The following is a 25,713-nucleotide window of genomic DNA, read 5'->3' on the forward strand; positions in this document are numbered from 1 at the left end:
ACCTTTATGATTCCGTTATCTTATTTCCTTAAATTTTCTTTTCTGTAGTGTTTCGACATGGTTATGAACGCCTCCAAACATTTGACGGACTAATGCAATCCCATTGGTTGGAACGAACGATTGCCCGATTATGGCCAGGACGAGCAGAACTTAATACACATAAATGAGTTGATGGTCCAGATGAGCGATCATAGCGATTCGATAATTTCGCGGCACCAGGGATTGGCTTCAATCCTAGGCCTGTATTGATCGAAGATAGCACGCAATTGCTGAAGTTGCGCTGCGTTTTCATCGCCTTCAATAGCCTCACTCATGACGACGTCTTCGCCAGTTTGACCGGATTTTTGAGCTGTCCACGTCCGGAAGACCTCTTCAACAAGCTTGGCGCCCTCCTCCATTTCTTGACGCGAGTACTTGCTTGGTTCGAAGTGGGTGGTTTCTACAAGATCGCATTGAGCCGGCCTTTCGTGATCAGCATCGTAATTATACGTACCTCCGAAATCTTCTAATTCTTCTGCCTTGCGCTTCGCTAACTAAAAGGGAAGAGGATCAAGAAAACATTGTGACAGGATGTAATGCCCAACCAACCTTCACCACATTTTCTGGGAAATTCGCCAATTCGGCAACGTGAATACCGAAACTTTGGTCGCAGACTCCTGGGGTACCAGTCAGGCCGAGACGTCCAAATATACACGGACAACGCACCTGGCTCCACCTTGTATAGGAGTGTGATGTCACGATCATGCTTGCTTTTAGCGCTGTCTCGGGCAGTGACGTGAGCTACAACGTGTAGATTTTGAACCTGAGGTGCTTCTTGAGCTAGGGCAGTGAGCTCGTGGAAGTGTGTGGCAAAAAGGCAGAATGCATGTATTTCTGTGGTAATGTGCCTGTGATGCGTGTCAGCGGTGTAATTCAATATAAATCGATCAAGTGGACTAACTCCGATATCGCCCAAGCAAGACCAAACCCATCGTATGTGGAAGTCCCCCTGCCGAGTTCATCGATAATAATCAGAGAGTCCTGAGTAGCAGACTGTCATGGGTAGGATCGTCAGCTTCAGCACTCTATTAAGAAGAATAAGAAACACCTTCAAAATCGTAGCAGTTTCAAGCATTTCTGCCATGAAGGTGGATACACCTTTAAGTTGACTGTCGCCGGCCCCGACACGGCATAAAATCGAATCGAACACAGGTAGCTGTGCCTCTTCGCATGGCACGAAACACCCTATTTGTGCCATTAATGCGACCACTCCCACCTGGCTCAAAAGTTAGTACGAATATAATGCTGGGGGCTCCGCTTACCTGACGGATATAGGTTGACTTCCCTCCCATGTTTGGCCCAGTAATGATTAAGAAATCGCTTTTCCCTGAAATTGGGGTAAGCAAAATCCGACTATACGAGAAAATGAAAGCGAACCTTTCACCAGCGAGACATCATTCGGAATGAAACTAATCTCATCTTGTACTTCAAGACAAGGATGTCGGGCCTCCTTGAGGATGAGATCGCCTCCACCTAAAGCGTGTATATGTCCACTTTAATGACTACCGACAGTGAGTGGAAGTCACGTAGCTGACGCTTACCTTTATCCAGTACTGTAGGCTTGACATAGGGTGTCGGCGCAGACACGGATGCTTCTGCCATGCTATGAAAGTCCGATTGTTTGACAGCCTGCTCAACAATCCCAGTTTACGTACCTGGCAATACAGTCTAGATCTGCCAAAAGATCATCTAGAGCTTCCAGAACAGGTGTGTATGTCGCTATACACATCAAAAAAGGGATTAACCTCGTGTTGAGTGAAGCAATGACGCAGGTCACTGACCAGCAATGCTGACAACTTCTTTAACAAGGCTGCTTTGCTCTTTCTGATACTCCTCACTGTAATCTCGGAACGATGATGCCACTTCTTTCATGGTTTTCGTTGTGAAGAAGGTCCCCGACTTTTGAGTGGTTAATTCGATATAGTTGCGATTGTTGTGGATTGCCTTGGCATCCTATAGAGGCCGGCCAATGCTGTTACAAGCCTAGTACGGGAAGGGGATAAAGCGAAACTCACTCCTTTCGACAGTCGGAAACAATAGCCCCAAGTTGGATTGTTCTCTAAATGCAGCTTCTTGTCAAGGTCGAGGTCCAAATCTTTCCCAACCCGTCGATGTTCCTTATCTAGGGCATCTCGAGCATTGGAAAGATGCTCGGTTAATTCTTGCAATCGCGCATTATATTCAGGCTTGATGACATAGTTGTGGCGATCAAGTTCCTCTAAATCAATGGTCTGCTCGACCATGTCCGCATATCTCCCCAGCGTCTCCACATGTTCCTAATTGTGATATGTTATCAATACAGGGTGTAGCGTAGCGAGATGTCTGAAATGACCTTAAATTTCGTTGTATACCGTCCATCAATGAGTTCACGCCTGGCTGAATCGCAGGTTATAGCCCGGAGATTCTCTACGAGCCCATTGAGCTGGAAATGGCGAGCTGAGATGGGCCCAAGCATGGGAAAAAGAACACGCACCTTGAGTATTGCTTGGTATACTCGCACGACATCCTCCAACGAAGCAATAGATCGTTGAAATCGCTTGGTCAGGCGGCGCATGTCGGGCATAGGCTTTAAGAAGTCATCCTAGATTATCATTTCATGAGCTTCATCAAAAAAGGGGAAAGGCCACAAACTACACACCCGCAAGATGTGTCGCGAGTTGTTGTCCTGCACCAAAACTTCTACCAGGTCTTGACGTTTGACTGCAAACGCCATGACATTCATATGGCCATTGTCACTATTTGCCAATACGAGTGCTTACCCACCAATCTCATGAAGGTTTACAAGGGCTGCTTGAGCCACTGGCCAAGAAGGCGAACACCCTGAGCAGTTTTACACCGATTCAATATACCGAAAAGAGTCATGTTCTTGCTCTGCCCCACTTCATGGGTGCTCGGTATGAGGTTGAGCGCGCGCAAAGCAGATGCATCCAAGCGCATATACTGAGATAGGTCGTGCCTCACCAGAGCGTACTGTGCATGATTTGAATCGTCGTGAGTGAGAGAGAGGTATGAGATGAGGGCCGCCGTGGCGCCCATTGCAACTTTTAAATCAAATTCAGCTAAAAGGGAATATCAGCTCCCTTCTCCCAAAATGCGAGAAACTCTATTACGTCGGGTAGCAGCAGAAGTTTCCCCTTTGAGTAGCCGGTTGAGATCCTGTTCAATGTTGTGAGTAGCAAATTCGGCTGTGGATATAGTCAGACGAAGAACAATGGATAGAAGCAGTTGTAGCAAACATGATTTTCTCTCGGTCATCACAATGCTGCAACGGTCTAATATAACACGCAGTTTCCCTAATTCTATGTCTTTCTCTTTTGGATCGGACTGGACCAAACACTCCTTCACTCCAAGTTGGATGAGGAGTGACTATGAGAAGTTGTTGGTTAGCTCACGATATAATGATGCAATGCCAAGCACCTACTTCGGTATTAGACAACAAATCATTGTCGACATACTCTGACACGCCAATTTGTCTCACGGTGGCATCCGCGAAAGCGACTCCGACATTATTAAGATTATCCTTCTTCGAGAGCTTGATCGACATGATGACGGGTGCGGACAGAATATCAGAATTAGCGAATAATAATTCTTCGACGTCTTGAAGATTTCCCGGGGAAGCCTATTCGACAGCAGAGATGCGGCAGTGGATCAAAATAATGCGAGGCACTGGCTGTACCTTCTTAGAGAGATCGAACTTCCCACTTTTCTTGCCACCTTCAGTAGTCCAAATTTCGATCTTGAGCTGTTTTGCGGTTAGTCCCTCGCGCAAAAACGACTTTGCTGCTGCCTGTGTCAGGTTTACGGTAGGGAGGGAGTCTGGTTGCCTTCCCCAGTACTTTATGACCGAATGAGTTCGGAACACATGAGTAGCAACATAAATTGCGTCTGGGCCATGCACGGTGTAGTAATCTCCCGACTGGAAATACACAGTTATGACGCGCCCAGTTTCAAGAGAGCCAAAAAATATTTGCCTGCCGCTCGAACAAACGTATGGTGTCCTCCCCTTTCTATGATATTGCACTCATTAGAAAAGGCAAAAACACGCCAATAATTGCTTACTGAAGGTAATTTCTTGTAAAATGACACAAAACCAAGTTCGCTGGCGTCTTGAAGCGATTGTTACCAACTGTGAGCATATCAGCTCTCACAAAGAGTGCGGCCCACCTCCATTCTCCGCCTTCTCTTTGACTTGGTACATGTTAATACGGTTGCCGAGCAGGGCCAGGTCTAAGTTTGCATCCGACTCAAGCGCCGCGCGTCACGACCTCATCGCTACGCGTCTATACATAAGTCAATTTGCGTTTTAACGGCTCCAGCGCTGTTGTGGACATACTAGGCACCACACCAACACTTTTTCTCGCTTTTTCCGAGTGAAATTCATGCCTTACATACCTGCGCTTTGAACTCACCGCTACGCGTCTCTACATAAGTTAACTGCGTTTTAAGCGACTCTGGCGCTGTTGTGGACATACTAGGCACCACACAATCACTTTTTTTTGGCTTCTCTTCTCTGGTTAAAATTTGGACATTCTTCGAGTCTCTTTGGTCCGCAAACCGCTGATTGATCAAGCTATGTGTCACATAGGTTATGTATTACATAGTTTTGTATGTATACTGGTAACATCCCTGACTACTATCACCCACTTACGGTTGCCCAGCAGGCCAGGTTGAACGTTAACGTTCGCATCATGGCCACAAGTCACGTGTTTTTTTATTTTTTATTTTTCTGTTGAGCTCACCGCTACGCGTGTTTACACTGCTACAAACACCACATCAGACTCGTACCCAGTTGTTTTCACTCTGTGGACGTGCGCGCGACACTGCAATGTGGAAATGCGACTAAGTAGTTTTGTATTCAATGTAAAGTCACGTTCCGCTTTCAATACAAAGAGTCACATGCTACTCCGAAAATTTGTGCGGACATGGGGAACCTCATGTGTTCCAGAATTGTTTTCTGAGAGGATCGCGTCGAATTTGGCAAATGCGTAAGTGGACTGCCACTGCTAATGGTGTGAGGTGCCGCGCGGAGTAGCATGTGACTCTTTGTATTGAAAGCAGAACGTGACTTTACATTGAATACAAAACTACTTAGTCGCATTTCCACATTGCAGTGTCGCGCGCACGTCCACAGAGTGAAAACAACTGGGTACGAGTCTGATGTGGTGTTTGTAGCAGTGTAAACACGCGTAGCGGTGAGCTCAACAGAAAAATAAAAAATAAAAAAACACGTGACTTGTGGCCATGATGCGAACGTTAACGTTCAACCTGGCCTGCTGGGCAACCGTAAGTGGGTGATAGTAGTCAGGGATGTTACCAGTATACATACAAAACTATGTAATACATAACCTATGTGACACATAGCTTGATCAATCAGCGGTTTGCGGACCAAAGAGACTCGAAGAATGTCCAAATTTTAACCAGAGAAGAGAAGCCAAAAAAAAGTGATTGTGTGGTGCCTAGTATGTCCACAACAGCGCCAGAGTCGCTTAAAATGCAGTTAACTTATGTAGAGACGCGTAGCGGTGAGTTCAAAGCGCAGGTATGTAAGGCATGAATTTCGCTCGGAAAAAGCGAGAAAAAGTGTTGGTGTGGTGCCTAGTATGTCCACAACAGCGCTGGAGCCATTAAAACGCAAATTGACTTATGTATAGACGCGTAGCGATGAGGTCGTGACGCGCGGCGCTTGAGTCGGATGCAAACTTAGACCTGGCCCTGCTCGGCAACCGTATGTTAAGCAAGTGTGAAGCACGTCGCGTGAATTCGCGAATTCTGAATTCAAATGAGCCGGAAGCAAAGCGTGTACCCAAAGCCCTCGGTCGGTCTCGAGGCCCATCAATGTCCTGGCTCATGATGGCACATCTGTGGTTATTTGGCTTATCGCTCGCTTCTGCCTCTTTTGCTAGATCGATCTCAGCCGAAGGGAGATGGATAAAGGTCGCCCAGCACGGGGTGGATTCTCCGTCGTTCCCTCCATGTGCCCGGCAGTCCTATCTGGGTGCCTATGGACATCCCCTCCGACACGTCTTCGCAACAAGGCAGATGAAATGCCTCGATGAAGCGCAAGCAGACCTCGTAGCATATATAGAACCAAGAGACGAACCATTCACCCTCATCTGGCTTCAGGATTCTGGAGTCGATGTCTCCATACGCCAAGCTTCTCCTTTGGAAGAATGGCTGTCAGACCCTGGTCTACACCTTCGGACCAGGGCTCAGCTCCTCAAGACGCGTGCTGGCTTACACGATGAAACTCAACATCCCATTGGGTCCGTTGGTCTGGATGTCGGCATCCGGTTGGAATGGTTTGCCCAGACACACGGGATTCTGTCCATAGACAATAATTTAATGGGCTACCTCGATACTCTCATTCCTCCATATGTCTCTGCAGTCGGCATGACCTCTCCTTTCAGCGAGGACGAGACTGGTCCATTCTTACCTGTTCCTCAGGCCTCGATCGAGCGTGTGCGAGCTCTGATTGAGGGCCTGAGGTTCAACCCTGATGTCGCCTCCATCCTTTCGACCCTTTCGGTCAAGGACATGACCGCCGACATCATGCATTTGACAGGGGAAGATGGTGGTGGAATTCTAACGCGGCATAGCTTCTCCGAAGGTGCATTGGTCGCTGCGGACTGGATTCAGAAGCAATTCGAAGAAACTGGTGCGATATGCCATCAGAAGTCCTTCCTAGTGGGATTTTCACCTAATATCATATGGTAAGTCTCTCCAGTTGATGTGGCAGATGTATCCCTACTGATTGTTACAACTCCCATGTAGCCGTTACGAGGGCACTGGAAACGGTACATCGCTCGTGCTCCTTTCCGCTCACTATGACTCTCGCGGTAGCTACGGTAGCACCCGTGCTCCAGGAGCCAACGATGATGGCAGCGGTGTAACACATCTTTTGGCTATTGCGAAGGCCATTAAATCGAACAAGATCAAGTTTAAATCCCCCGTCGAACTGGTCGCATTTTCCGGAGAAGAGCAAGGCCTCTTTGGTAGTCAAGCATATGCCAGTTAGTTGATTTTTTGGTTGTGATGACGGACGGAGGCGCTGACAATGTGCTGGCCTTTCAAGAGGAACTTCGTGAGCAGGGCGCAGATATCACACTGATGATTCAGGCGGATATGCTTGCGTATCACTCTCCAACTGAACCCATGCAGCTTGGTCTACCCGAATTGTACGTTCCCGCCGATCACAACACTTATGATCATCTTTAACATTACTCTCAGCATCGGACTGCCGGAGGCAGCGTGGTTGTTATCCAACGTGTCGAAAATTTATAGTCCTGAATTGACAGTCGGGGTGACTAGTGTAAGCCGTGCATTCGGATATCTGGTAGGGGATCTAATATTGTGTATGTTCTCGTAGGCATGTTGTAGTGATCATCAATCATTCCATTTGGAGGGCTTCCCAGCCACTCAAGTCTTTGAGCGTGCTGGTCCAATTCTTGATCCCATGTATCACAATTCAGGTAAGTACGTTGTACCTCTTTTTCTGGGTTTGAAGCCATCACTATTGACAGGTGATTTGAGTAAACGGGAAGGTTATGATCTCCAGCAAGTCAGGTCTATTGCCAAAGTTACGGTATGTAATGCTACTGCTGGATCTCGGCGATGAAGCACTTACGATCGATTTCACAATCACTGTTAGTTTTCAAGCGTCTTGGAAGCTGCAGGATTCGTCATCGATTCTTAAAGTACCGAGATCCCTCAGTGGGAGCTATAATCTATTTAATGTTCTCGCTACGGTACAAAGAATTGAAGCCACAATAATTATAATTAATCAGCGAGCGTAAAGCGTCACACGTCAGCCTCACCTTACAGCTGAGTGAGGACGAAAGGGTTTCTGTACTACAATGTAAAGGTCTCTATATAATATTACGAAGCCATAGAGGCTGGAGTCCTGCCTAGTAAAGGTCAAGACGCTGGTGGCACAGAATGTGAACGAATACATATAAAAGATCAAGCTAGCTTTTGCGTGCCATTGAGTTTCCAACAACCGAGAAGATGAAGAAAATGACCTAGTAACTCAACTCGCTACCTAATCTGCGCACCAAAATATGACGAACACTTAGCTAGACCATGTCACCATATTGAGCTTTCCGTTGCTTGTCCCGCTTACGTTTTCTAGTCGCAAAGCTTGATTATCGGCATCAGCCGATCGTGAAGAGCAATGTTTCCTTCACTCCTCACACTCCCACCGTCCTCCATTGAGGTTCTGGATGCAGAAGAAGAGGTGCATAGAAATATGGCCACCTCAGGATGATTCCTGACGCTCGTAACGACAGGTCTTCAACTTGTATTCTTCCAGATTTTCCTCCACTCTGGGTTCTGCCGGTTTGGGAAGCTATGACTCGTTGCATGATGAGATATCTGTTAGGATTGACCTAAGGGCTTCGCCTCCCAAGGGGCTTCTTGAAACACCCTCGCGAACGCCGAAGCTTAAATCCCGATCGGAAAACAGGCAAATGCATGTTTGCTTGAAACAAGACATCACAAGTCTTCGGACCAGAAGAGGTGATACTGGTAGCGTCCTTTGGAGAGCAAGGTAGCTTGAGCAATACACATGCCCGACGCGCCCCCTTACCGCGCATTTTCTTGTAGCATTGAACTTGCTCGTGTCATCCTGAGTGACTGCTATTGTCCGGTGGTTGAAGGTAGCCGCTCATTTATCAATCCCACGAAGTTCCGTGAGGCGCGCGTCCTGGAACTTGGGTCAGGGATTGGACTTCTTGGTTGCCTATTCGCCCCGCTAGTGAAGCATTACATTGTAACGGACTTGCCGGAAATGTTACCTCTCATTCAAAAAAACATGGACGAAAACGTGACGAAAACTGATTCAAATCCTCCCCAAACTCGCGCACACAGATCAAAAAATCGGCAATCTTTGGATGCTCAGGTCCCATCAGCGCCTAACTATAGTATTGCTGCCCTTGATTGGACAGACGTGGCAACCTCTGCACCGAGCAGCACCGCGCGGAAGCTCGTTCGAACTTCTGTCCTAGGATCTCCGTCGGAGCACATTGACCTGATCATTGCCGTTGACACCCTTTACAATACGTCACTCGTATCTCCATTTCTTGCCACACTGGAAGAGTTTGCCAATGGACCCAGTACCAAGGCGGAGGGGGGCGTGCGAGAAAGCACAGCTGTCCTTGTTGTGTGTGAGCTCAGGGATGAGGACGTCATTCGTGTTTTCCTGGAAGGGTGGCTTTCACTCGGCGGTTGGAAGGTATGGCGGGTTGGTGATCATGCATCGCCAGATGCACGAGATACAAACAATGTTACCCTCGGATATGGGATTCCCTCAGAGGCTTTTTTCGATGGTCCCTTCGTTGCTTGGTTGGGCTGGAAAGCCTAGTTGTTACGTGTCTACTTATCGCGGAAGGTTTTAGGACCCTCACGATGAGCGATTTTTGGTCCCAGTGTAGACGTACCTCTGCTGCGAATGAGTCATCACACGCTGAATCATTTAGGTGGAACCGAGCTCCATGCTTCCGCCGATGGAGCTCATCAATTACAGAAGACCAAAGGGAGCAGAGCCATTGGTGCACTATCCAATGACCCCAATTGGCTGCTATCATTGCGACGTTTATAGGCTAAACAACCGCTGGCGCTAGACATTACGCTAGTTTTCTTCGGCGGCCTAGCCTAATGAGTCATGATGACACACTTTGACTGAAGATCATGAAGCCGTGTATCATTGCCAATATATCTTTAGTCAGAGAAGACAGGAATTGTGACAGCTATGTTGTAAACGTCACTTCTGGACTTTGAGATCGATATATCGGAGGAACGGGTAATGATTCAGTGTGGCCGGAGCGAATCCCACGTAGATTTGTCGTTTGCCGTCAGCAGAGTAATAAGTGGGGTTCGATTGGGGCGATGCCAGGCATGAGTTAACGTTCCCGGGGACTCTGCTGCTAGCAGAAAGAACTCGATCATATCAAGTTCCAATGGTGCGTCATCAATGTGCCCGAGGCGTGGTGCAGAACGACGGAGAAAATGTTTTGCCACCCTAGCTCCGAATAATATAGGGCGCATAGCGATAGTACTCCGAGAGTTTCCAATTTACACGGTCCCAAGTTACCGATCAGCCGGAAGCAATGCAGTTGCGGCTGATTGGCTGGGGAGTCTGGTCTTCCCACGACGTACCCCCTCTAGAGATTAATCGTTTTGCTCACGTTGACATTATATCCGGATGCCATTAAAGACGTTAGGACGAGATCCTGAAGGGGATAAAGGAGAATAATGCAATTCAAGAATTTTCATTTAAATTTTTGAGTGGCGCATCTCAAATGAGCGATTCCGAGTGGAAGCTACCAGGTTGAGGAGCTTTGCAGTCACAGCTCACAGGTATCCATTGCCGTCGCCAGCCTTTCCATGGAACTCTTCTCTCGGTCCCAGAGTACAACCGTAGACTCTCTTCTGATAAGCCAGAGGTTCAAAACAAGAAGGTCATCTTCTATGGTATTGGTATTGGCCTACATTGATATTATTCAGGTTGGAGATATACAGGCTGATGGGTTCATATTAGTGCCCCTGTCACCCCTTTGTCTTCTTAAACGCTGGTCTGAACGTCAAGGTCAATCGCAACACCATCCTCCCTTCAGCATCTTTTGCTCGCACAACGGATGGCACTGTCGTGGGTGTCGCAGGTGCATCACCATCTTCTGTGGGCTTCTGGCATGACAAACACCCTACGAACAGTTAAGAGTCGAGATGGAACGGAAGAGCCTAGGCCAGCCGAAGATGTAGTTGCTAAGCTAACGAACCACCGCGTACATGAGCATGCGGGGTCCCAAACTACCAATCGTCCAGGAAAAATATAATTCGTTTGCAGTTCTGATCAGGCGCCCACACCATACAAACCCCCACCAGAGCCACCGCGCCTCCTTGGCAGCATGTTTCATTTTTATGGACTCCAGGTCTTCTACGATACCCCACAACCAATGCGCCCAACGGCCAGGACGCACATGTTGTGTATGAGACGGCCAGCGAGAAGCCGCATGACGAAGATTATCCATTACAATTATGTAATTACTGGACCAATAAGAGGAAACATAGCGCCGGAGAAGAAAAGGTCAGAGGCAAACTGGAACAAACATTATGAATGCACATGATGCCAGCAACGTCCAACAAACAAAGTCCAAAGAAAGAAGTATGTGCGATCAGATCTCAGGAGTGCAACTAAGTCCGATTTTCCAGTGCTCAGAAACCGTAGCCTCTTTAGCAACGAATCCCCCGGGCACGGAGTGGAGATGGCCATACGGACGACATGATAGATTTCTCCTATATGATGCAGTCAATAATAAAAGTATCAAACCTGAAGAATGCCAACAAATCGCTGTACTTCTTCGTATGTTTGTCAATGACATCGGAGTCGTCGTTTATAGAGGGCGACGCTGACTCTGCTCCATGAAATATCGTTTTTCCTGGTGGCGGCTTTGGTTAGCTTGAGTTGGGCGAGGTGGACCCTCTTCGTAAGATTTCGAAGGATGGGCGGGGCAATTTGGGTGCTCGTACATGAAACGAGACAGGGAGGAGTGGGGATGAGGGGTGAGGGTCGAGGTAGTCGGTGAACATGGCTGATTCCATCCCGTCATAATCTGCGGACCATTTGACGTCTCGAACACGGTGAGCGTAGGACCCGGAGGTCCCCCGGGTATGCAGTCTCCTTGGCGGCGCCCCCGGAGGGTGTCGGGGCGCGCGAATTGGGAGAAGGGTATGCTTGGCGCAAGTGGAGAATGAGAGTCGGCATACAACATGGGATGATTGGGATGATGCGGTGCTGTTGGTCTGATACGACCAAGAGCGGACGCCGCTTCAGAGGAGCGCTGACGAATATATTGTTCTGCTGGCGGCTGCAGGGAGTCTGCGCGGTGATACTGACTAGAGGACGCGGGCGCGTCCCATGAGCGATGCGCCTCACCATGAAGATGGTATTTCCCATTCGCATCCAAACCAGAGCGTTGTTGAGAACGAGGCGGTCCCGCGACATCTAACGCGCCTAATTCAAAATGTTGTAGATCAGTGACCCCACTCTGCCCATCGGTTCCATAACTATCGTCTCCGGGAATGAGGTTATCGGGGAATGGCAGGGGCGAGAGTTGGGGGGGAAGGTTAATTCCTGAACCCTGCCCGGAGATGTGGTCGCTAGCTGGATGAGAAACTACTACTTGCTCCGCCGGTTGCGCCTCATGAAAAAAATTATGCTCTATTTGCGAGAAGAGCTCATGCACGTCGGGAGGCGACTGTACCCCGTTGCGCTGATAGAACCTCCCCATAGTCCAAGGTCGAATCAACTTCATGACCTTTGCTTCTGCACGAGCATCCTGAACGAGTAGTTGAATACCGCCAGCAGGAACCTGCTTCTACTTGCCAAACTTACAAGCCAATGGGGCTTCTCCTGCCCGTAGCCCTTCGGGCAGTGAAGTCGAAGTTTCTCGCAAACAACACAGGGTCCATCAGATAAGGGGGGTTTGCAGCGCTGAAGATGTGATAAGACTTTGAGTTACGGACATGAATATTGGCATAATAACCACCTTGCGGCGAAGCCTGCACAAGAGACAGCCCCTCCAGCCCCTCGTCACCCTGGTTTGCTTCACTTGAGTCATGGTTGAGAACTCGACTGAGGTAAAAATCCGGGGAGCTGAGAAAGAAGGGAAAGAAGGTTGAAAAGGGATTCTGAAAAGCTTAAGTAAAAACAAATTAGGAACACGGCCGCGCGGCAGATCAAGCTAACCATAATTCAAAGCAAAGAAGGGATGAAACCGACCTTATGGGAGATGTAGCCTTAATGCTTCTGGGCAATTATGTAAAGGCATGGCACTCTAAATGATTCCTCTAGGCACTTCGTTTGTGCACTAGCTCCGACCCTGCTGCCCCGATTATGGAGATACAACGCAGAGGATTTAAGGAATCTTTGGATCGGATGATAACGGGAGGCTGAGGTCAGTTGACTCATATTCAAACAATGGAAGTCATCCAGAATAGCTGTACCAAAGCTGTGTATATGCTATGCATATGCTGTGCGTGCGCGTTTCGCAACCATTTTTCCTAGTTGAATGGGGAGTATGTCAACAAGAAACTGACGTTGGTATGGCAGCGATGGTCTCTGAACTGGCCTCAGAAACGAGCAACGCAGATTTAGATGCTAGCGGAGCGTAGTGCGGCCGCTAGTATCGTCGAAGCCTTGGGCTGAACTTTCTGATCACGAAGATGACTCGTATCACGTTTTCTTGATTATTTTCCTTTCCCCGTATCTGAATTTGGCTTGTGATTCTTTCTAGGGGATGAGTGCTGTGACTCCTATCTTCAATCCAATGAATCACTTTGCCGGTGCTTGGGAACTTGCGCCTGATGGTCCGATGAAATCCCGAAATCCTGTCTTATGCCACTCGCAGCTACGTGCGGGGTCTATAAATTCGGGAAAACTGCCGTGTCTAGAGCCAAAGGCGGTTAGACACAAGAGTGGACCTCTCGAACAATTGTTAGCCCAAGCAAAAATCCGTGGCAGACCAGGATGCAATTTGCCCACAATTGACTACAGGGGTTGCGCTAGAAGGCGTAATGAAAAAACTCCCTTAAGTCAAAGGCGTGCCTATGATCATATTTGATTCCCCGGACACCCAACACTTGGTTGCAGTACCGAATGAGAATCAAACTTATCTCGCGGCTGCCAAAACACTTTTAGGGCATTCTCAATACAAAAAGCATGAAACGACGAGGGATCTGGCGCGAGACTACAACTCATCGCGGGGGGTCGGGAGCGTCCGAAAGTACATCTCAGTGCCTGTATATGTGGAGAACTTGAGAGGCATCGCAACCCATTTCCCGAAAAAATTGCAAGTTGATATATATTACCAAAAAAGGCAACCCATTCTATTCGCGCGGCTGGCGTTTGTGGCCACCGTGCTTATCGCACTCTATCACCTGAACGGCCCGGGCATCCAACTCACCCTCCCAAACCTGTAGTTTTGTGCAATGACGAATGGTCTACTATGACAGTCTTAGCCGGTTATCGCTCGCGGTCAAGTTAAGTAGATGCCTTCTTGAGCAATGCCGGGCCATCTCAGTTCTGTACATGGCCCCAAATTTGAAAGCATCCGTCTAGGAGTCATGGGACCCCCTGCTTCAGCTTCTACTCTTGGAATGACCCCCAACTCTCTTGTTCGGATCGCACAAAGTGAACGGCGATTGCGATTGCATGCGCAAATCTCCCATATACGTTTGCCCCATGGTTTTGTACACCTCCGTTGATGTGCAACCGTTACGTATTCATGAATTTCGATATCGGTTGTGGAACCAAGGCAATTCCCACTTCCACTTAGAATAGTCCATGTGGGCAGTTCCGGTGACCGGTTCGTCTGGGGAGGGGTGCCACGAGACACACCAGTGAACTGACTTACCTCCCCGCAATGGTTGTCTGGGCCGATAACGGTCCTTTGCACTTTTGTAGAATTCAACTATTCGCATAATGGTGCACTGTGCGACTTAGAGACCCGCCCCTGCATCAGGAAAGAGGAAACACCATCATTCAATTGGGCGCTTTCTTATGCAGTCGCCGACCGGAACTGTAAAGCTGGGATCTTCCTGGAGAACCAATTATTGGATTTTCCTATAGTGTAATGGCATGAGCATGAGCAGGGTCTGCCTTATTTACAGCATTATCAGGCCCACCGATGGAAAATCGACATCAGCACGATCCCCATGTCATGGCTTTGCGTTCTCCTGCCCGTAACCGAAGGAACTTAGCAACTGGCTGCAGTGGAATCACGATAAAGTGCATATTTCGTGGACTAGGCTCGGAGTTAGTCGAGACGTATGCACCTCACAATTCTCGCCCTCACTGGCTCAACTCGAGGTTTGCCTTTAACCTGAGGGGAGCATTTATAGACCTTAGTTGTTAGTCGAAGGAGTCCGCAGGAGCCTGTAGACGGCACTCCGCGGTATAGCTGTTGGAATCCGGGGGCGAGAATGTGATATCAATCACGAGGGTCAGGTACGCTGTGGATTTAAGGAAATTTCCCCACTTCATTTATCTCTTCAGCGCCGAGGAACACTCGCTGACCACTATCATTACTTTCAAAATTCCTCGGCGCCGTCTTGCAATGCATCGCGAGTCTTCGACGACCCAACATCTTTTTCGCACTGAAGGCGCCAGAAAGAGCTTTCTCTCAGAATATAAAATGTCATCGTAATGTAGCGCATCGTTACTCATTTTGAAGACGGTCCACGCTAGTTGCCGTGAGTCTGCCTACCCACTACATGCCTTCCCGTCAAGATCAAGTGAGTCGATCTTTTTGGAAAATGCTCTTATCAAACCACAATTTTTTACTATCATCATCGCGAGGTTTATAGGTTAAACAGCCGCGTTGCCACTGGTGCTGGACTGAATAATTGACTGCACCGTGGAATTGCCGTGGAATTAAGTAAGTACATAATCCCACTAAGTAGGACTCAGGAATATGATTGATCGAGTCCGCGCACTGCATAATGAATCAATTTCCAATATAGGCTCGAGCGTCATCAGGGGACATCATGACCCTGTTGCAAAATGATCTTACTTATGTAAGCCTCATTTCTTGTGGAACGGCAATCACGTCCAACCCAGGACCCATAGTCTTGTCAACGGCAGAAGCGTCGATCAGGGACAATAATGATTGGACCAACCGGTTCCACGGGATCCGGGAGTTGCCGGCGGCTGTCAACCAATTCAATTGTGTTAAATTTCAATTCAATCCAAGACCGGTTGTGGATGACTTTCCTGCTAACGAGAAAGCAAAATTCGCTACTGGAGTACAGGACATTGCTTCGCCATTGTATCCCAAATAAAAGCAGGATCGATACCTTTGCTTATTGCGCAGTTCATAACCAAGACTGCCATTTCTCCAGTGATGCCAGTACTTCATGTTAGGCCTCGACTCGGAGATTGGTGCGTTGGAATTGTTAGGACCGAATGACAGTCCCGGGATTTGGAACTCGGGCGGGCAATGGGTTTCACTTCTCACATTATAGTCATCTGTTACTGCTGGAGAAGCTTCCTCGCAGAAATCTTGACCACGAGAGGGTTGGAGGACTTACGGAAATAACAAATTGATGAGGGTGTTGAAATTCCAACATTCGGCCCGTCACCCGCAACGTGAAATTCCTTTGTGGTAAGCAGACAGTGGTCGACAAGAGAGAGTGGCATTGGTGCGCGAAGTAAGGTTGGGGCGTCCAGTACGTGCTTTTACCTATTTTCACATTTTCTCTCTGTTCGGACTCGGAGCAACACCCCACTAATGCGCGACACTCGTGCACAAAGAGGGCAGATCCCTCAGATCTCTCTGAGGTGAGAAGTGATTTGTCAATAACGATCATTCATGTATTAATTGGCGTAGAATCTACGCGCCATAGCTTTAATAGTTCAAGAGAGAGGGAAGAAGCCGCGTAAGTCATTATATTGGACCAATGAACGCTTTCAGATGAGTTGCTCTGCCGATTATGTCTTGATCAGTTCGTAGCCGTAAAGATGAAATACCACGACGACGTGAGTCCCCACCCCTCCCGGTGCCTTAGCGTTGCATCCAGATAACGTTATGATCCTCCGTTCAAGATTTCGAGGGGAAAGAAGGGTTAATAAGCGGTCCGGTGCAACCATGAATTTTCTAGATCCTTTCAGTGGCGCATCGGATCCCATGCCAGTAGCGATGCTGAACGCAGCGAAGGGCTGCCACGCACTATATAATTCTGCGGCTGAGGAAAGCTCTTTGTAGTCGCAACTTGGTATTCATTGCCGGCCATATCCGGCTTCACTGCAAGACTCCTCCTCTGTTAGGACCCAAGAATGCCTCTGCTTTTGAGTCTCGTCCCCTGGTAACCAGTAGTTCGAAATGGAAGGTCGCCTGATTTTTCCACTCATGTTACTACCGGATCTGTTCGAATTCATCTTCATCACCGCACCACAAGCCACAACCTCAACCTCCCTCTCTGTCGCCTCCTCCCCCTGTTCGCATGGTGGACTTGCGCTTCTGGACTGTTACACTTCCGTGGTGTTCACTGTGTGCTTCAAGCGTCACACATGGCCCAAAATCAGCAGGACTTAAAGTTGCTTAGGGCGCCACTGGGGTTGGTGCCAGGCCAAGGGGCAGTTGCTCGGCTTACCAGTCACTGCGTAGCTTGGACGATGTGGGGACTCGATCCATCGATCATTCAAATAAGACATCCACTCACTCGAGGGTCCCATTGGGCGCTTGTGAGAGACCACACCATGCTCACAAACTCCCTCACCAATCACACCTGAACCATCATACCTCGCCTGGCACCTTCCTTGACCTATTTCATCTCTTACGAACTTGCAATGCTGCACAAACAACGCGGCTAATTGTTAGCACGTTTTATGCCGACACAGCGACACCGACTTCATCAGTGACACACAAGTGATAACTGGATCAAGATGGGGAGAAACGTAGTGCTAGGTAGGAGGAGGTTTACAGAAGTCAGACAAGGGGTAAACAACAAGTCCTTTTTCCGGAACAAACATTATGAATGATGCGGTAGTGTCTAATGAGGACAAGGTCGTACACCACGCGGGACCAAACTTGACAAATGGCGATTAAAATCAGAAGGAAATGAGTCAGAACGTCCTGATGGGAATCACGGTGCATTGGGTGCATTGGTTCGAAGTCCAAAGGTGAGCGTGTTGCTGTGAGGGTATTACAAGAGTTGTGACTGAGTCCGATGCCCGGACATCTGGATGTCTTTGGCAGTAACCGCGGTTAGCTTCCGGGTACCGTGTGGGGATAGCCATTTGGAAATATAGATCCTTTTTGTATCGTATGCTGAAGCCATGGACAGAGAGGTGATCCTACATGATCAGGGCATCAAACAAGGGGGCTCGTCCACCGACAATATGCTGTACAGCCTCGCACCTTCCTCGTCGATGATATCGAAGAAGTCGTGGTTTAGGAATGATACTGACTTTGGTTGGGGAAGTATCGCATTTGCCGGCGGCTGAGGCTTCGGTTCGCCTGCGTTGAGGGTCCAGGGCCAGCTTGTCCTTCCCGGTAGGGTTCTGGGGCGTGGGCAACATGGTTGGGAGGATATGTGAGCCCAGAACCCGACGCGGGGGAACAAGGGTAAGAGGCGAAATAGGGCGAAATAGTCGACATACCGGGAGTGGGGCCCGGGACGCTTACTGGGGAAGGCGCGTGGCGGCGTCCTTGAAGGGGTGGCTGCAGGAGCATGAATTGCGGGGACGGCGTTCCTATTGCGAAGTTAGAACCGCTGTGCGACGTAGAAGTTAGTCCCATTGAATCAGATGATCTGATATTATCAGGAGGGAGTGCCGCTTCAAAGGGGTGTTGTTGAACATAGTGTTCAGCCGGCGGCTGGAGGAAGGGGGGCGAGTGATGGTGTCGGGCCAAGGACACAGGTCAGTCAACGATCGCAGGCCCATGAGCTAACATCTTACCATCAGAACGGCGCCCCCCATCCATGGCGAACCAAAGTGGAGTCGAGAAGAATCAGAGGCCCCTAGGACATCTAACGCGCCTAAATCAAGATGTAACATGCGAGTGGCTTCATTTTGTCCGTTGATTCTGTAATTATCGTCGACAGTAATGGGGGCACCGGTAGAGAATTGCGGTGACGGGAAGGCTGGCGCCAGTGAAATTGACCATGGAATGTGGTTAGTGCTGGGAGGAGAAACTGGTTGCTCTGGCGGTGCCATTTGTACACCTTCGAACTCCTGCTGCAGTCGCAAGAACAGGTCTTGCAGGTCGGGAGGCGATTGCTTTGTGGCACGCTGATACGATCGCCTCATCGTCCAGTCTCGAATGGTCGCCATGACCCTTTTTTTGGCACTTTCATCCTGAGAAAATAGCTGAGAACAGTAATGAATACCTGTTGCACTTTCTGCACTTACAAGCCAGACGGGCGTGCCGGGCCCATAGCACTGTGAACAGTGCAGTTGAAGTCGCCCACACTCACTACAAGGCCTGCCGGATTGGGGTTCGGGGCACCGCTGAACGTGTAACGAGGGTATGAGTCAAGACATGAGTATTGACACGAATTAGCCACCTTCCGCCGAATTTTGCACAATAGACAACCGTGCTTATCCGTCGTCACTCTGGTCCGATTGCTCCGACCCATGATTGTGCCAACTGGAATGGGATACGACTTATGTAGGGAAAGAGAAGGAGAATGGATCAAGAGTGAGTTGAGAGGCGGTGCGCCCAAATGGAATTATATGGGATTCAACACCCGCGCGGCGGGCCAAATACTCATCCAAGTAGATTACGATCTAGAGGAGGGTAACCCCCCCACGTCGGAGACGTGGCCTAAATGCTTCCAGACAACTGACCATGTAAAAGTATGGCAATCTGGATGGCTTGTTTGAGCGGTATCATTTGCACACTAAGTTTGTAACAACTACGGAAGCATTAGCTATCGAAACCATGAAGCCCTTTGGATAAGTGGATGAGTACGCCTAAGGTCACGTTCTATATTCTAGTCATTCACAGCCTTGCCTTACAGGATTTCATGATTATCCGCCCTAGCTTAGGGGGATGTAATAACAGGAGGGTGGCCTCGGCGACAAGCAGCGCCGCCAATATAAGCGTTAACAGGAGTGTGGTGGAGTCGCTTGTAACGTCGAAACGAGGGTGAATTTCCTGATTGCAAGAGTCACGCCAGAGTTCTTTATTCTTTTCATCTTTTCCGCCTCCGGATCTGGCTCTGGGGTCTTTTGGGGGGAAATGAGAGTAGCTCGTAGTTTCAGCCTAATGAATTGATTTGCTGCTGCTTGAGGACTTACGCCGTGTTCCCAATGAAATTCCGAGATTCCTGTCTCATGTTACTCTCAGTCAACTGACGAGAATTTGTGCCCGCGAAGGCCGGATTCAAGCCTGTTAGAGACTAGACTGGCTCTCGAACAAAATATCAGCCTGAGCAAAAAATATCTCGCAGAAAGATGTAATGGGAGCGGCGAATTCACGCGCGTCGCTCACAACTAGCTACAGTGGTTGCACTAGCAGGCGCAGGTAAAACTGCCCCAAAATGGCGGCGCGCCCATGATAGCCTTTGATTCCCCGGACTGATCCAACACTCAGTTGCAGTTCCGAATGAGAATCAAACTCATGTTGCAGCCCCACCAGACACAACGTGGAGCGTTCGCCATGGAATGAGAGAATAGTGGAAAAATGACTACGATATCGCACAGACAATCGCGGTGGGTAGTTGCGGGTGTCCGAAGGGAATTCTCAGTCTTAGTAACTGGTAGTGCTGGCACTGGTATATGTAAATCAAGCCATCACGGTGTTGTAATTTCCAAATTGGTCGATCATTTCCATACATGGAAATGGATGTCAAAAAAGCTGAAGCGACTGTGCGCGCGCTTGCACCTAACAACGTGCTCAACGCACTCTATCACCTTAACAGCCTTCAGGTTCTACCAAGAACATCTGTGAGCGGTGGGGACGTCGACGGTACGCACAGCGTATACCTGAGTATCGCATATCGCTCGCGGTCACGTCAAATGGCATTTTCATAAATGCTGAGCCATTTCAATTCTCTACTGAAGGAAAAAACAGTCACCCAAAGTTAAATTGGGGCACATACAGGGGCCCTTCTTCGGCCTTTGAATGATTCCCGGTTCTCTGCCTATTCGGATCGCACGAAGAGAACAGCGACATATGCTTAGTGCAAATCTTTCCCATATTTCACCCCAGGGCTTCGTATTCCCTTCGTTTTCGGATCAGGGAATAAGTTCTGGTCCACTTCCGAGTGTGCACCGGCTATGACACGTTTGGGGGTGTTTGGACAGTGGGTAGCCTTGACGCCAGCCACACCCCTTTTCGGCTCATGGAATATGTGCAGCGGGAAACATCCCATGAACCAGTGGCGTAAAGTAATTTCACAGGGGCGAACCATTACGTGTTAGTGGATTTTGATATCAGTTGTGGAAGCAAGGCATATTTCCACATACACCCAGAATAGTCAAGACCACGGAGCAGCCCCAGTGATCAGTTCGGTTAGGGATGGGGGTCGCCACGAGACCAAGAATCACATACCAGCAAACCCACTGGCCTGCACCAATGGCAACACTATCCCTTCGCACTTTTGCAGGAGTCAACTACCTGCGGAATGGTGCACTGTGCATCTTCAGCACCCACCACCGCGTCAGAGAAGAGAAAGCACCATCATCCGGTCGGTCGCTCTCAAATGCAGTCTCCGACTGAAACTAGAAAGCCTGGAAAAACAATCGCTGGGTCTTTCCGTAGTGCAACAAGACGACCTTCCCTCCAAATCTGCAAGCACTTGCTCATCAGCACTAGATGTCATGGTTTCGCGTTGAAAATGCCAAAGGAACCGAATGGCCACCGGGAATCACAGGAATAAACTTGTGCATATGTCATAGATCAGAAGTTGCTCGAGACGTTGGGCCTGATGGTACACCAAGCGCTTCACCATTAGTCCCCTTGTACCTTTATTTTCCCCGTGGCCGAACTCCAGATTCTGATCTAAATCTTCGAGTTACAGCCTCAAAACAAATCTGTCCCAAGTACTACTGTAGGATGCAACAAATATGGCTGCGTGTATCTGGTCCGAGGGGTGCATTTCTGGACTTTGGTTATTGGCCCAGTGGCGGGGACTTGGCTGTGCGCTGACGAGGGGTCCTGTAGCTAGGCGGTGCCTCCGCAGCATTTGGGAATTGGACTAGATCGTGATAATAATCGTGAGCTTAGGCATGTAGGTAAATTCGCCAACTCATTTATCTTTCACGCCGCCAGCGCGCGCTGAGGGATATTCGCTTACGCTGCAACCAAAAATTTAAAAGATAAAATATGAGAAAGCTTTGGTGAGAAGATGGCTCAAATGCCCGGACCGCGATCTGGACCACAAGGCCGAACGTATGGGAGGCTAAATAAATCCAAGTACAAAAGCCCCCCCCCCCCCCCCCCACGCTCGGCCAACAAGGACTCGTACGGTGGGCGTGGGGAAACTGCAGCTCATGCGTCAGAGGGTCAGCAATCAATATTGGAAGTTCAGGCGGGCAGCTTGGCCAATCATTACCCTTCAAGCTTGACGTTGACGTGAGCATGCCTTGGAGGTGAGTGTTCGCGGACGTTCAGAAAGCGCGGCTCCAAGCCTGGACAACCAAGTGCCACTTAACATGAGAGCTTCGTTGCAAGTGTTGATAGATGCCAACATCCGCGATGACATGATCCGGTGCTCCGGTGTCACATCGAAGAAGGTTGGGACTGATCCACGAGCCCCCTGGGCGCGTACAGTTCTACTAAATAGGATTCCCCCCTGATCACTCCTTTCTACGAATATATGGTTGGTCACAAATTTGTGCTGTTGGTATCTTTCGGGGAGGGTCATTGTCATGCAGCTGGCCTAATCGATCATAGTGGACTCAGGGGTCATCAATGAATCGAATATATCACTATTTGCATCCAACGGGAATGAGAACCCCATAGCGACGGTTGAAGTGCATGCACCCTGACATGGCAGCCAGGTAGGTGCATGCATCTCCCCTCGCGATCGATTATGCATGGTGGTTGCACACTGGCATGGATCCAGTCTTAGATTCGTTTTGCGATTAATGTTGACAGATGAGTGAATGTCGGCCTACTATTGCGTGCAGGTTTCCGCAATACCTTTAATGGCCGGAGTCACCACCTGCACTGAATTCTGCTGCTTCGATGTCTGACTAGCTCTGCGATGAAATACCGACCAGTTGGCGTTCTGGTTCGGAGCGACATGCAAGGCAGTGGGCGTGCACCAGTGTGCTGGCCTGCCATGCTATGATATCAATATTATTTGCCGTGTCCTTGTATGCCTTTCTTTTATAATTCATTCCTGTGGTGGTGGAATTAACAGGGACAATTCAGGCACGAAGCGTAATATTTGCACTTCGCTGCGGGTAGCGGCCGGGACTTAGCTAGATCACAGCATTCCTGGATGATGCAATCAAGGCATCGTGAATCTCAAGCAGTGTATATGGCTGGAGACCGTGGTTCTAAGCAATAGCTGATGAAGAGATTATTATCTTCGGCACCTATGCTTGCTTCACATGATAAACGAGATGGCGGTGATCACCGGCGCCGCCCCCGTAGCGCCCATAGCCTTGTGATGCGCGCGCATTGCTGCTTCAGCAGCCAGGTACACGCAGGCGCCCGGCGAGAAAGAGGCTTATTTCCGCGACAGCCCAGATATTAATCAAATGATTCTCACCTCCTATGTTGTGCCGCACTGGCTTCTAGCTACCAATCCTAAAAATACCTGACAGGTGTTAATTGCGACAGCGCACTCCTGTCTTTGATTGCTGCAACCGGACCGCCGGTCCATACCTCAAGACCCACCCGTGGGTGCGAATGAATCTTCTTTTCGTATCATGCCACTGCGCGCGCCTTGAAAGGCTGCAGGCAGGTTATCGATGGGGGAATGTCAGGAAAAGGATTTAGTCGTAATTTGTCATTTAGGTGGCTGCTTCCCACCTCCCGGAAGGGGAATATATAGACATCGAAGTTCTATGATGCTGAGTATTGATGCGGTGCACCACGGCGACACCTGTTCATGAGCTTTTTGCTGGCTTTCCGTACAAGATCCACAATTCAAGGTGGGACTCTTTCCAGGAGATTCTAGAAGTAATAGAAGCGGTAAGCGGATATCCTTCAATGCTGGCGGTATGAGTTGGCGAACTTACCTAAAGTCTACAACTCCACAATTGCTTTCGCGATCTACTTTCCACAGTACCAATACCGTAAATGCACCGCCTGCACACACCTTCCAACCCTTTCACGGCGCGGGGCTGACATCAAGGTCCCTGGATGCTCTCAGATCAGATATGCGCAACCGAAATCCGTTCCATCAGTATTACTGGTCTGCGCCAAGGTGATTATGCTTGGAGGATGTAGCTCGCATGGCGATTTGTTCGGGGATTGAAACTCGATTTGAGCCACAGGAAGGGAGCCGTGAGGGTTATCGTGAAGCGGTTGGTTCATCGTCAGCTCCAGCGTCTTGAGCTATTCCTGATCTACGAAATACGTACATTGTCATGATTTACCGGTGGCCAGTCGTCGAGTTCCTTTGCATAGTTCCAAGTAAAAAAAACTATGATGGGGGTCGTGTTGCTGACGCTCTTCCGGTTGATAAGCTTAGTGAATGCGGGCTTTCAGTCCTGATTAACAGGAGCTTCTAAGATGGGGGTCGTCCTGTCGCGCTGTGGAAAGGACTGACGTTCCTTTCCCTGGTGATGCGCCCGGCTTCCTAGTTCCTGCCGGAGACTACATAAGAAAGCGATCGACTGGTGGAGCCCCAAGCGCAGGGGTGGGCTCCCAAATGGCAGCGCTGTGAATGTGACTTACTCCCACGAACGTGGGAAGCGATGGGTATTGCCGCCTGTTAGCCAATTGGAGGTTGGTAATGTGAGCTTCCTCCCAGCCGAGCCGCTCATCTCCGTAGCCCCTCTATACTAATCCAGGTGAGGGTGGAAATGTGCTGTATTTCTAATCCATATTCAAGTTCACGTACACGTAACGTCACTACATTTCGCCTCCGAGTACTTATCCTTCAGGAACATTAATGATTCGTAGGGGTGCTTCTCGCTGCCCATGTCCCACGGGCCAAGAATGGCACAAAAAGAAGGGAATTTCGGCTGGTATCCGAACGACGAACTACTAGCTTTGTTAGGCCTTCCAAATTTTGATATCACGGATGAAGGGAAATACGAATTCGAACCCTGTGGCAATTATATGACACTATAGATAGAATGAAATCTCTGCTCTCTTTTCGCGACCCGAATGAGCAGAGAGCCGGGAACCACACACAGCCCAAAAGATCGAAGAGATGAGCCCCCTGTGACTGCTAGGTGGCAGGGGTCACCCGAATTTGGGTAGCTGTGCGATGGGCTATTTCCTCCGATCAGGAAATTGAAATGGCTTAGCATTTCCGAATTGCGCGGAATCGCGAGCGATACTCGGTTAACTTGAAGACCGTTGTGGGCGACGGATACCCATGGGCGTCGTTCAACGCTCTTACCACTGGAAATGATATGTACGTGACGTCTGGGGAACTTGAAGACCCTCAAGGTGATAGGTGCAGTAAGCACGTAGCCCGAGCAACCGCTTTGAGATTGACACTTTTCCATAATAGATCGACCAATTTAAAATTACTTCATCACAACCGTTCACATATACTAGCACTGACAGTGAAATTTTTTTCACAGCTCCCCACCAACTTCGTTCGTTATTCTGTCGAATGTTCCTCCTCCTTTTTTTCGCTATGATGTCTTTTTCCTTGCGGAAAACGCTCCACATGTGTTTCGGTGGCCGCTTCATGAGTTTGACTCTCGTTCGGGGCTGCAGCTGGGTGTTGCTCAGTCTGGGGTGTCAAAGATTATCATGAAGGGGCCGCCACCTTGGGAGCGGTTTTCTAACGCGCTTGCTGATGCAAGCCTTGCAGACAAATTGTGAGCAATAGGCATGAATTCATCGCTGTTGTTTTGACCTGTCTGCGAGGTATTTTTGTTTGGGCTGACGTTTTGTTCAAGAGCCCACTCTAGTTCCCAAAAGATTTGGCTCTAAGTGGAGCAATTTCCCCCACGAGCCTGGACCGCCAGACTCTTCACCTAACTGTATAAGGCAGGAATTTTGATATTCCATTGGGAATACCGTATGAGTGCTC

The 25,713-nt window shown here is 49.1% G+C and overlaps 6 protein-coding genes across 6 annotated transcripts; 2 read left to right on the forward strand and 4 right to left on the reverse strand.

Moving 5' to 3' along the window:
• Nucleotides 1-188: 188 nt before the first annotated feature.
• EI90DRAFT_3146282 (putative DNA mismatch repair protein MSH2) lies at nt 189-4,237 on the reverse strand (the record flags this gene model as incomplete). Its single annotated transcript, XM_039065397.1, has 21 exons — nt 189-533; nt 589-656; nt 706-887; nt 941-1,032; nt 1,088-1,255; nt 1,302-1,366; nt 1,417-1,512; nt 1,581-1,642; nt 1,695-1,758; nt 1,821-1,992; nt 2,055-2,315; nt 2,450-2,620; nt 2,678-2,774; nt 2,822-3,098; nt 3,150-3,224; nt 3,276-3,405; nt 3,461-3,658; nt 3,716-3,955; nt 4,011-4,046; nt 4,099-4,145; nt 4,204-4,237. The coding sequence occupies 21 exons, from the start codon at nt 4,235-4,237 to the stop codon at nt 189-191; spliced, it is 2,880 nt and encodes a 959-aa protein (XP_038913741.1).
• A 1,508-nt stretch (nt 4,238-5,745) lies between these two features.
• On the forward strand, nt 5,746-7,827 carry EI90DRAFT_3066877 (uncharacterized protein). The gene is made up of 7 exons (XM_039060974.1): nt 5,746-6,749; nt 6,811-7,049; nt 7,112-7,214; nt 7,267-7,348; nt 7,406-7,508; nt 7,560-7,621; nt 7,688-7,827. The coding sequence occupies exons 1-7, from the start codon at nt 5,767-5,769 to the stop codon at nt 7,730-7,732; spliced, it is 1,617 nt and encodes a 538-aa protein (XP_038913742.1). The 5' UTR covers nt 5,746-5,766; the 3' UTR covers nt 7,733-7,827.
• A 644-nt stretch (nt 7,828-8,471) lies between these two features.
• EI90DRAFT_3066882 (uncharacterized protein) lies at nt 8,472-9,621 on the forward strand. Its single transcript, XM_039060975.1, has one exon. It carries the CDS (start codon nt 8,603-8,605, stop codon nt 9,395-9,397), a length of 795 nt encoding a protein of 264 aa, XP_038913743.1. The 5' UTR covers nt 8,472-8,602; the 3' UTR covers nt 9,398-9,621.
• A 1,481-nt stretch (nt 9,622-11,102) lies between these two features.
• EI90DRAFT_3066886 (uncharacterized protein) lies at nt 11,103-12,888 on the reverse strand. Its single transcript, XM_039060976.1, has 3 exons — nt 12,582-12,888; nt 12,428-12,526; nt 11,103-12,371 (listed from the first exon to the last, which is right to left on the reverse strand). The coding sequence occupies exons 1-3, from the start codon at nt 12,651-12,653 to the stop codon at nt 11,427-11,429; spliced, it is 1,116 nt and encodes a 371-aa protein (XP_038913744.1). The 5' UTR covers nt 12,654-12,888; the 3' UTR covers nt 11,103-11,426.
• A 4,689-nt stretch (nt 12,889-17,577) lies between these two features.
• EI90DRAFT_1680085 (uncharacterized protein) lies at nt 17,578-19,336 on the reverse strand. Its single transcript, XM_039052023.1, has 7 exons — nt 19,102-19,336; nt 18,947-19,045; nt 18,494-18,892; nt 18,194-18,410; nt 18,002-18,094; nt 17,777-17,951; nt 17,578-17,713 (listed from the first exon to the last, which is right to left on the reverse strand). The coding sequence occupies exons 1-6, from the start codon at nt 19,171-19,173 to the stop codon at nt 17,896-17,898; spliced, it is 936 nt and encodes a 311-aa protein (XP_038913745.1). The 5' UTR covers nt 19,174-19,336; the 3' UTR covers nt 17,578-17,713; nt 17,777-17,895.
• A 5,119-nt stretch (nt 19,337-24,455) lies between these two features.
• EI90DRAFT_3066903 (uncharacterized protein) lies at nt 24,456-25,415 on the reverse strand. The gene is made up of 3 exons (XM_039060977.1): nt 25,183-25,415; nt 24,624-25,118; nt 24,456-24,568 (listed from the first exon to the last, which is right to left on the reverse strand). The coding sequence occupies exons 1-2, from the start codon at nt 25,365-25,367 to the stop codon at nt 24,779-24,781; spliced, it is 525 nt and encodes a 174-aa protein (XP_038913746.1). The 5' UTR covers nt 25,368-25,415; the 3' UTR covers nt 24,456-24,568; nt 24,624-24,778.
• Between the last annotated feature and the right edge of the window lie 298 nt (nt 25,416-25,713).

This window comes from Cantharellus anzutake, assembly GCF_015039405.1.
Source record: "Cantharellus anzutake strain C23 chromosome Unknown EI90scaffold_39, whole genome shotgun sequence".
NCBI classification, from domain to species: domain Eukaryota; kingdom Fungi; phylum Basidiomycota; class Agaricomycetes; order Cantharellales; family Hydnaceae; genus Cantharellus; species Cantharellus anzutake.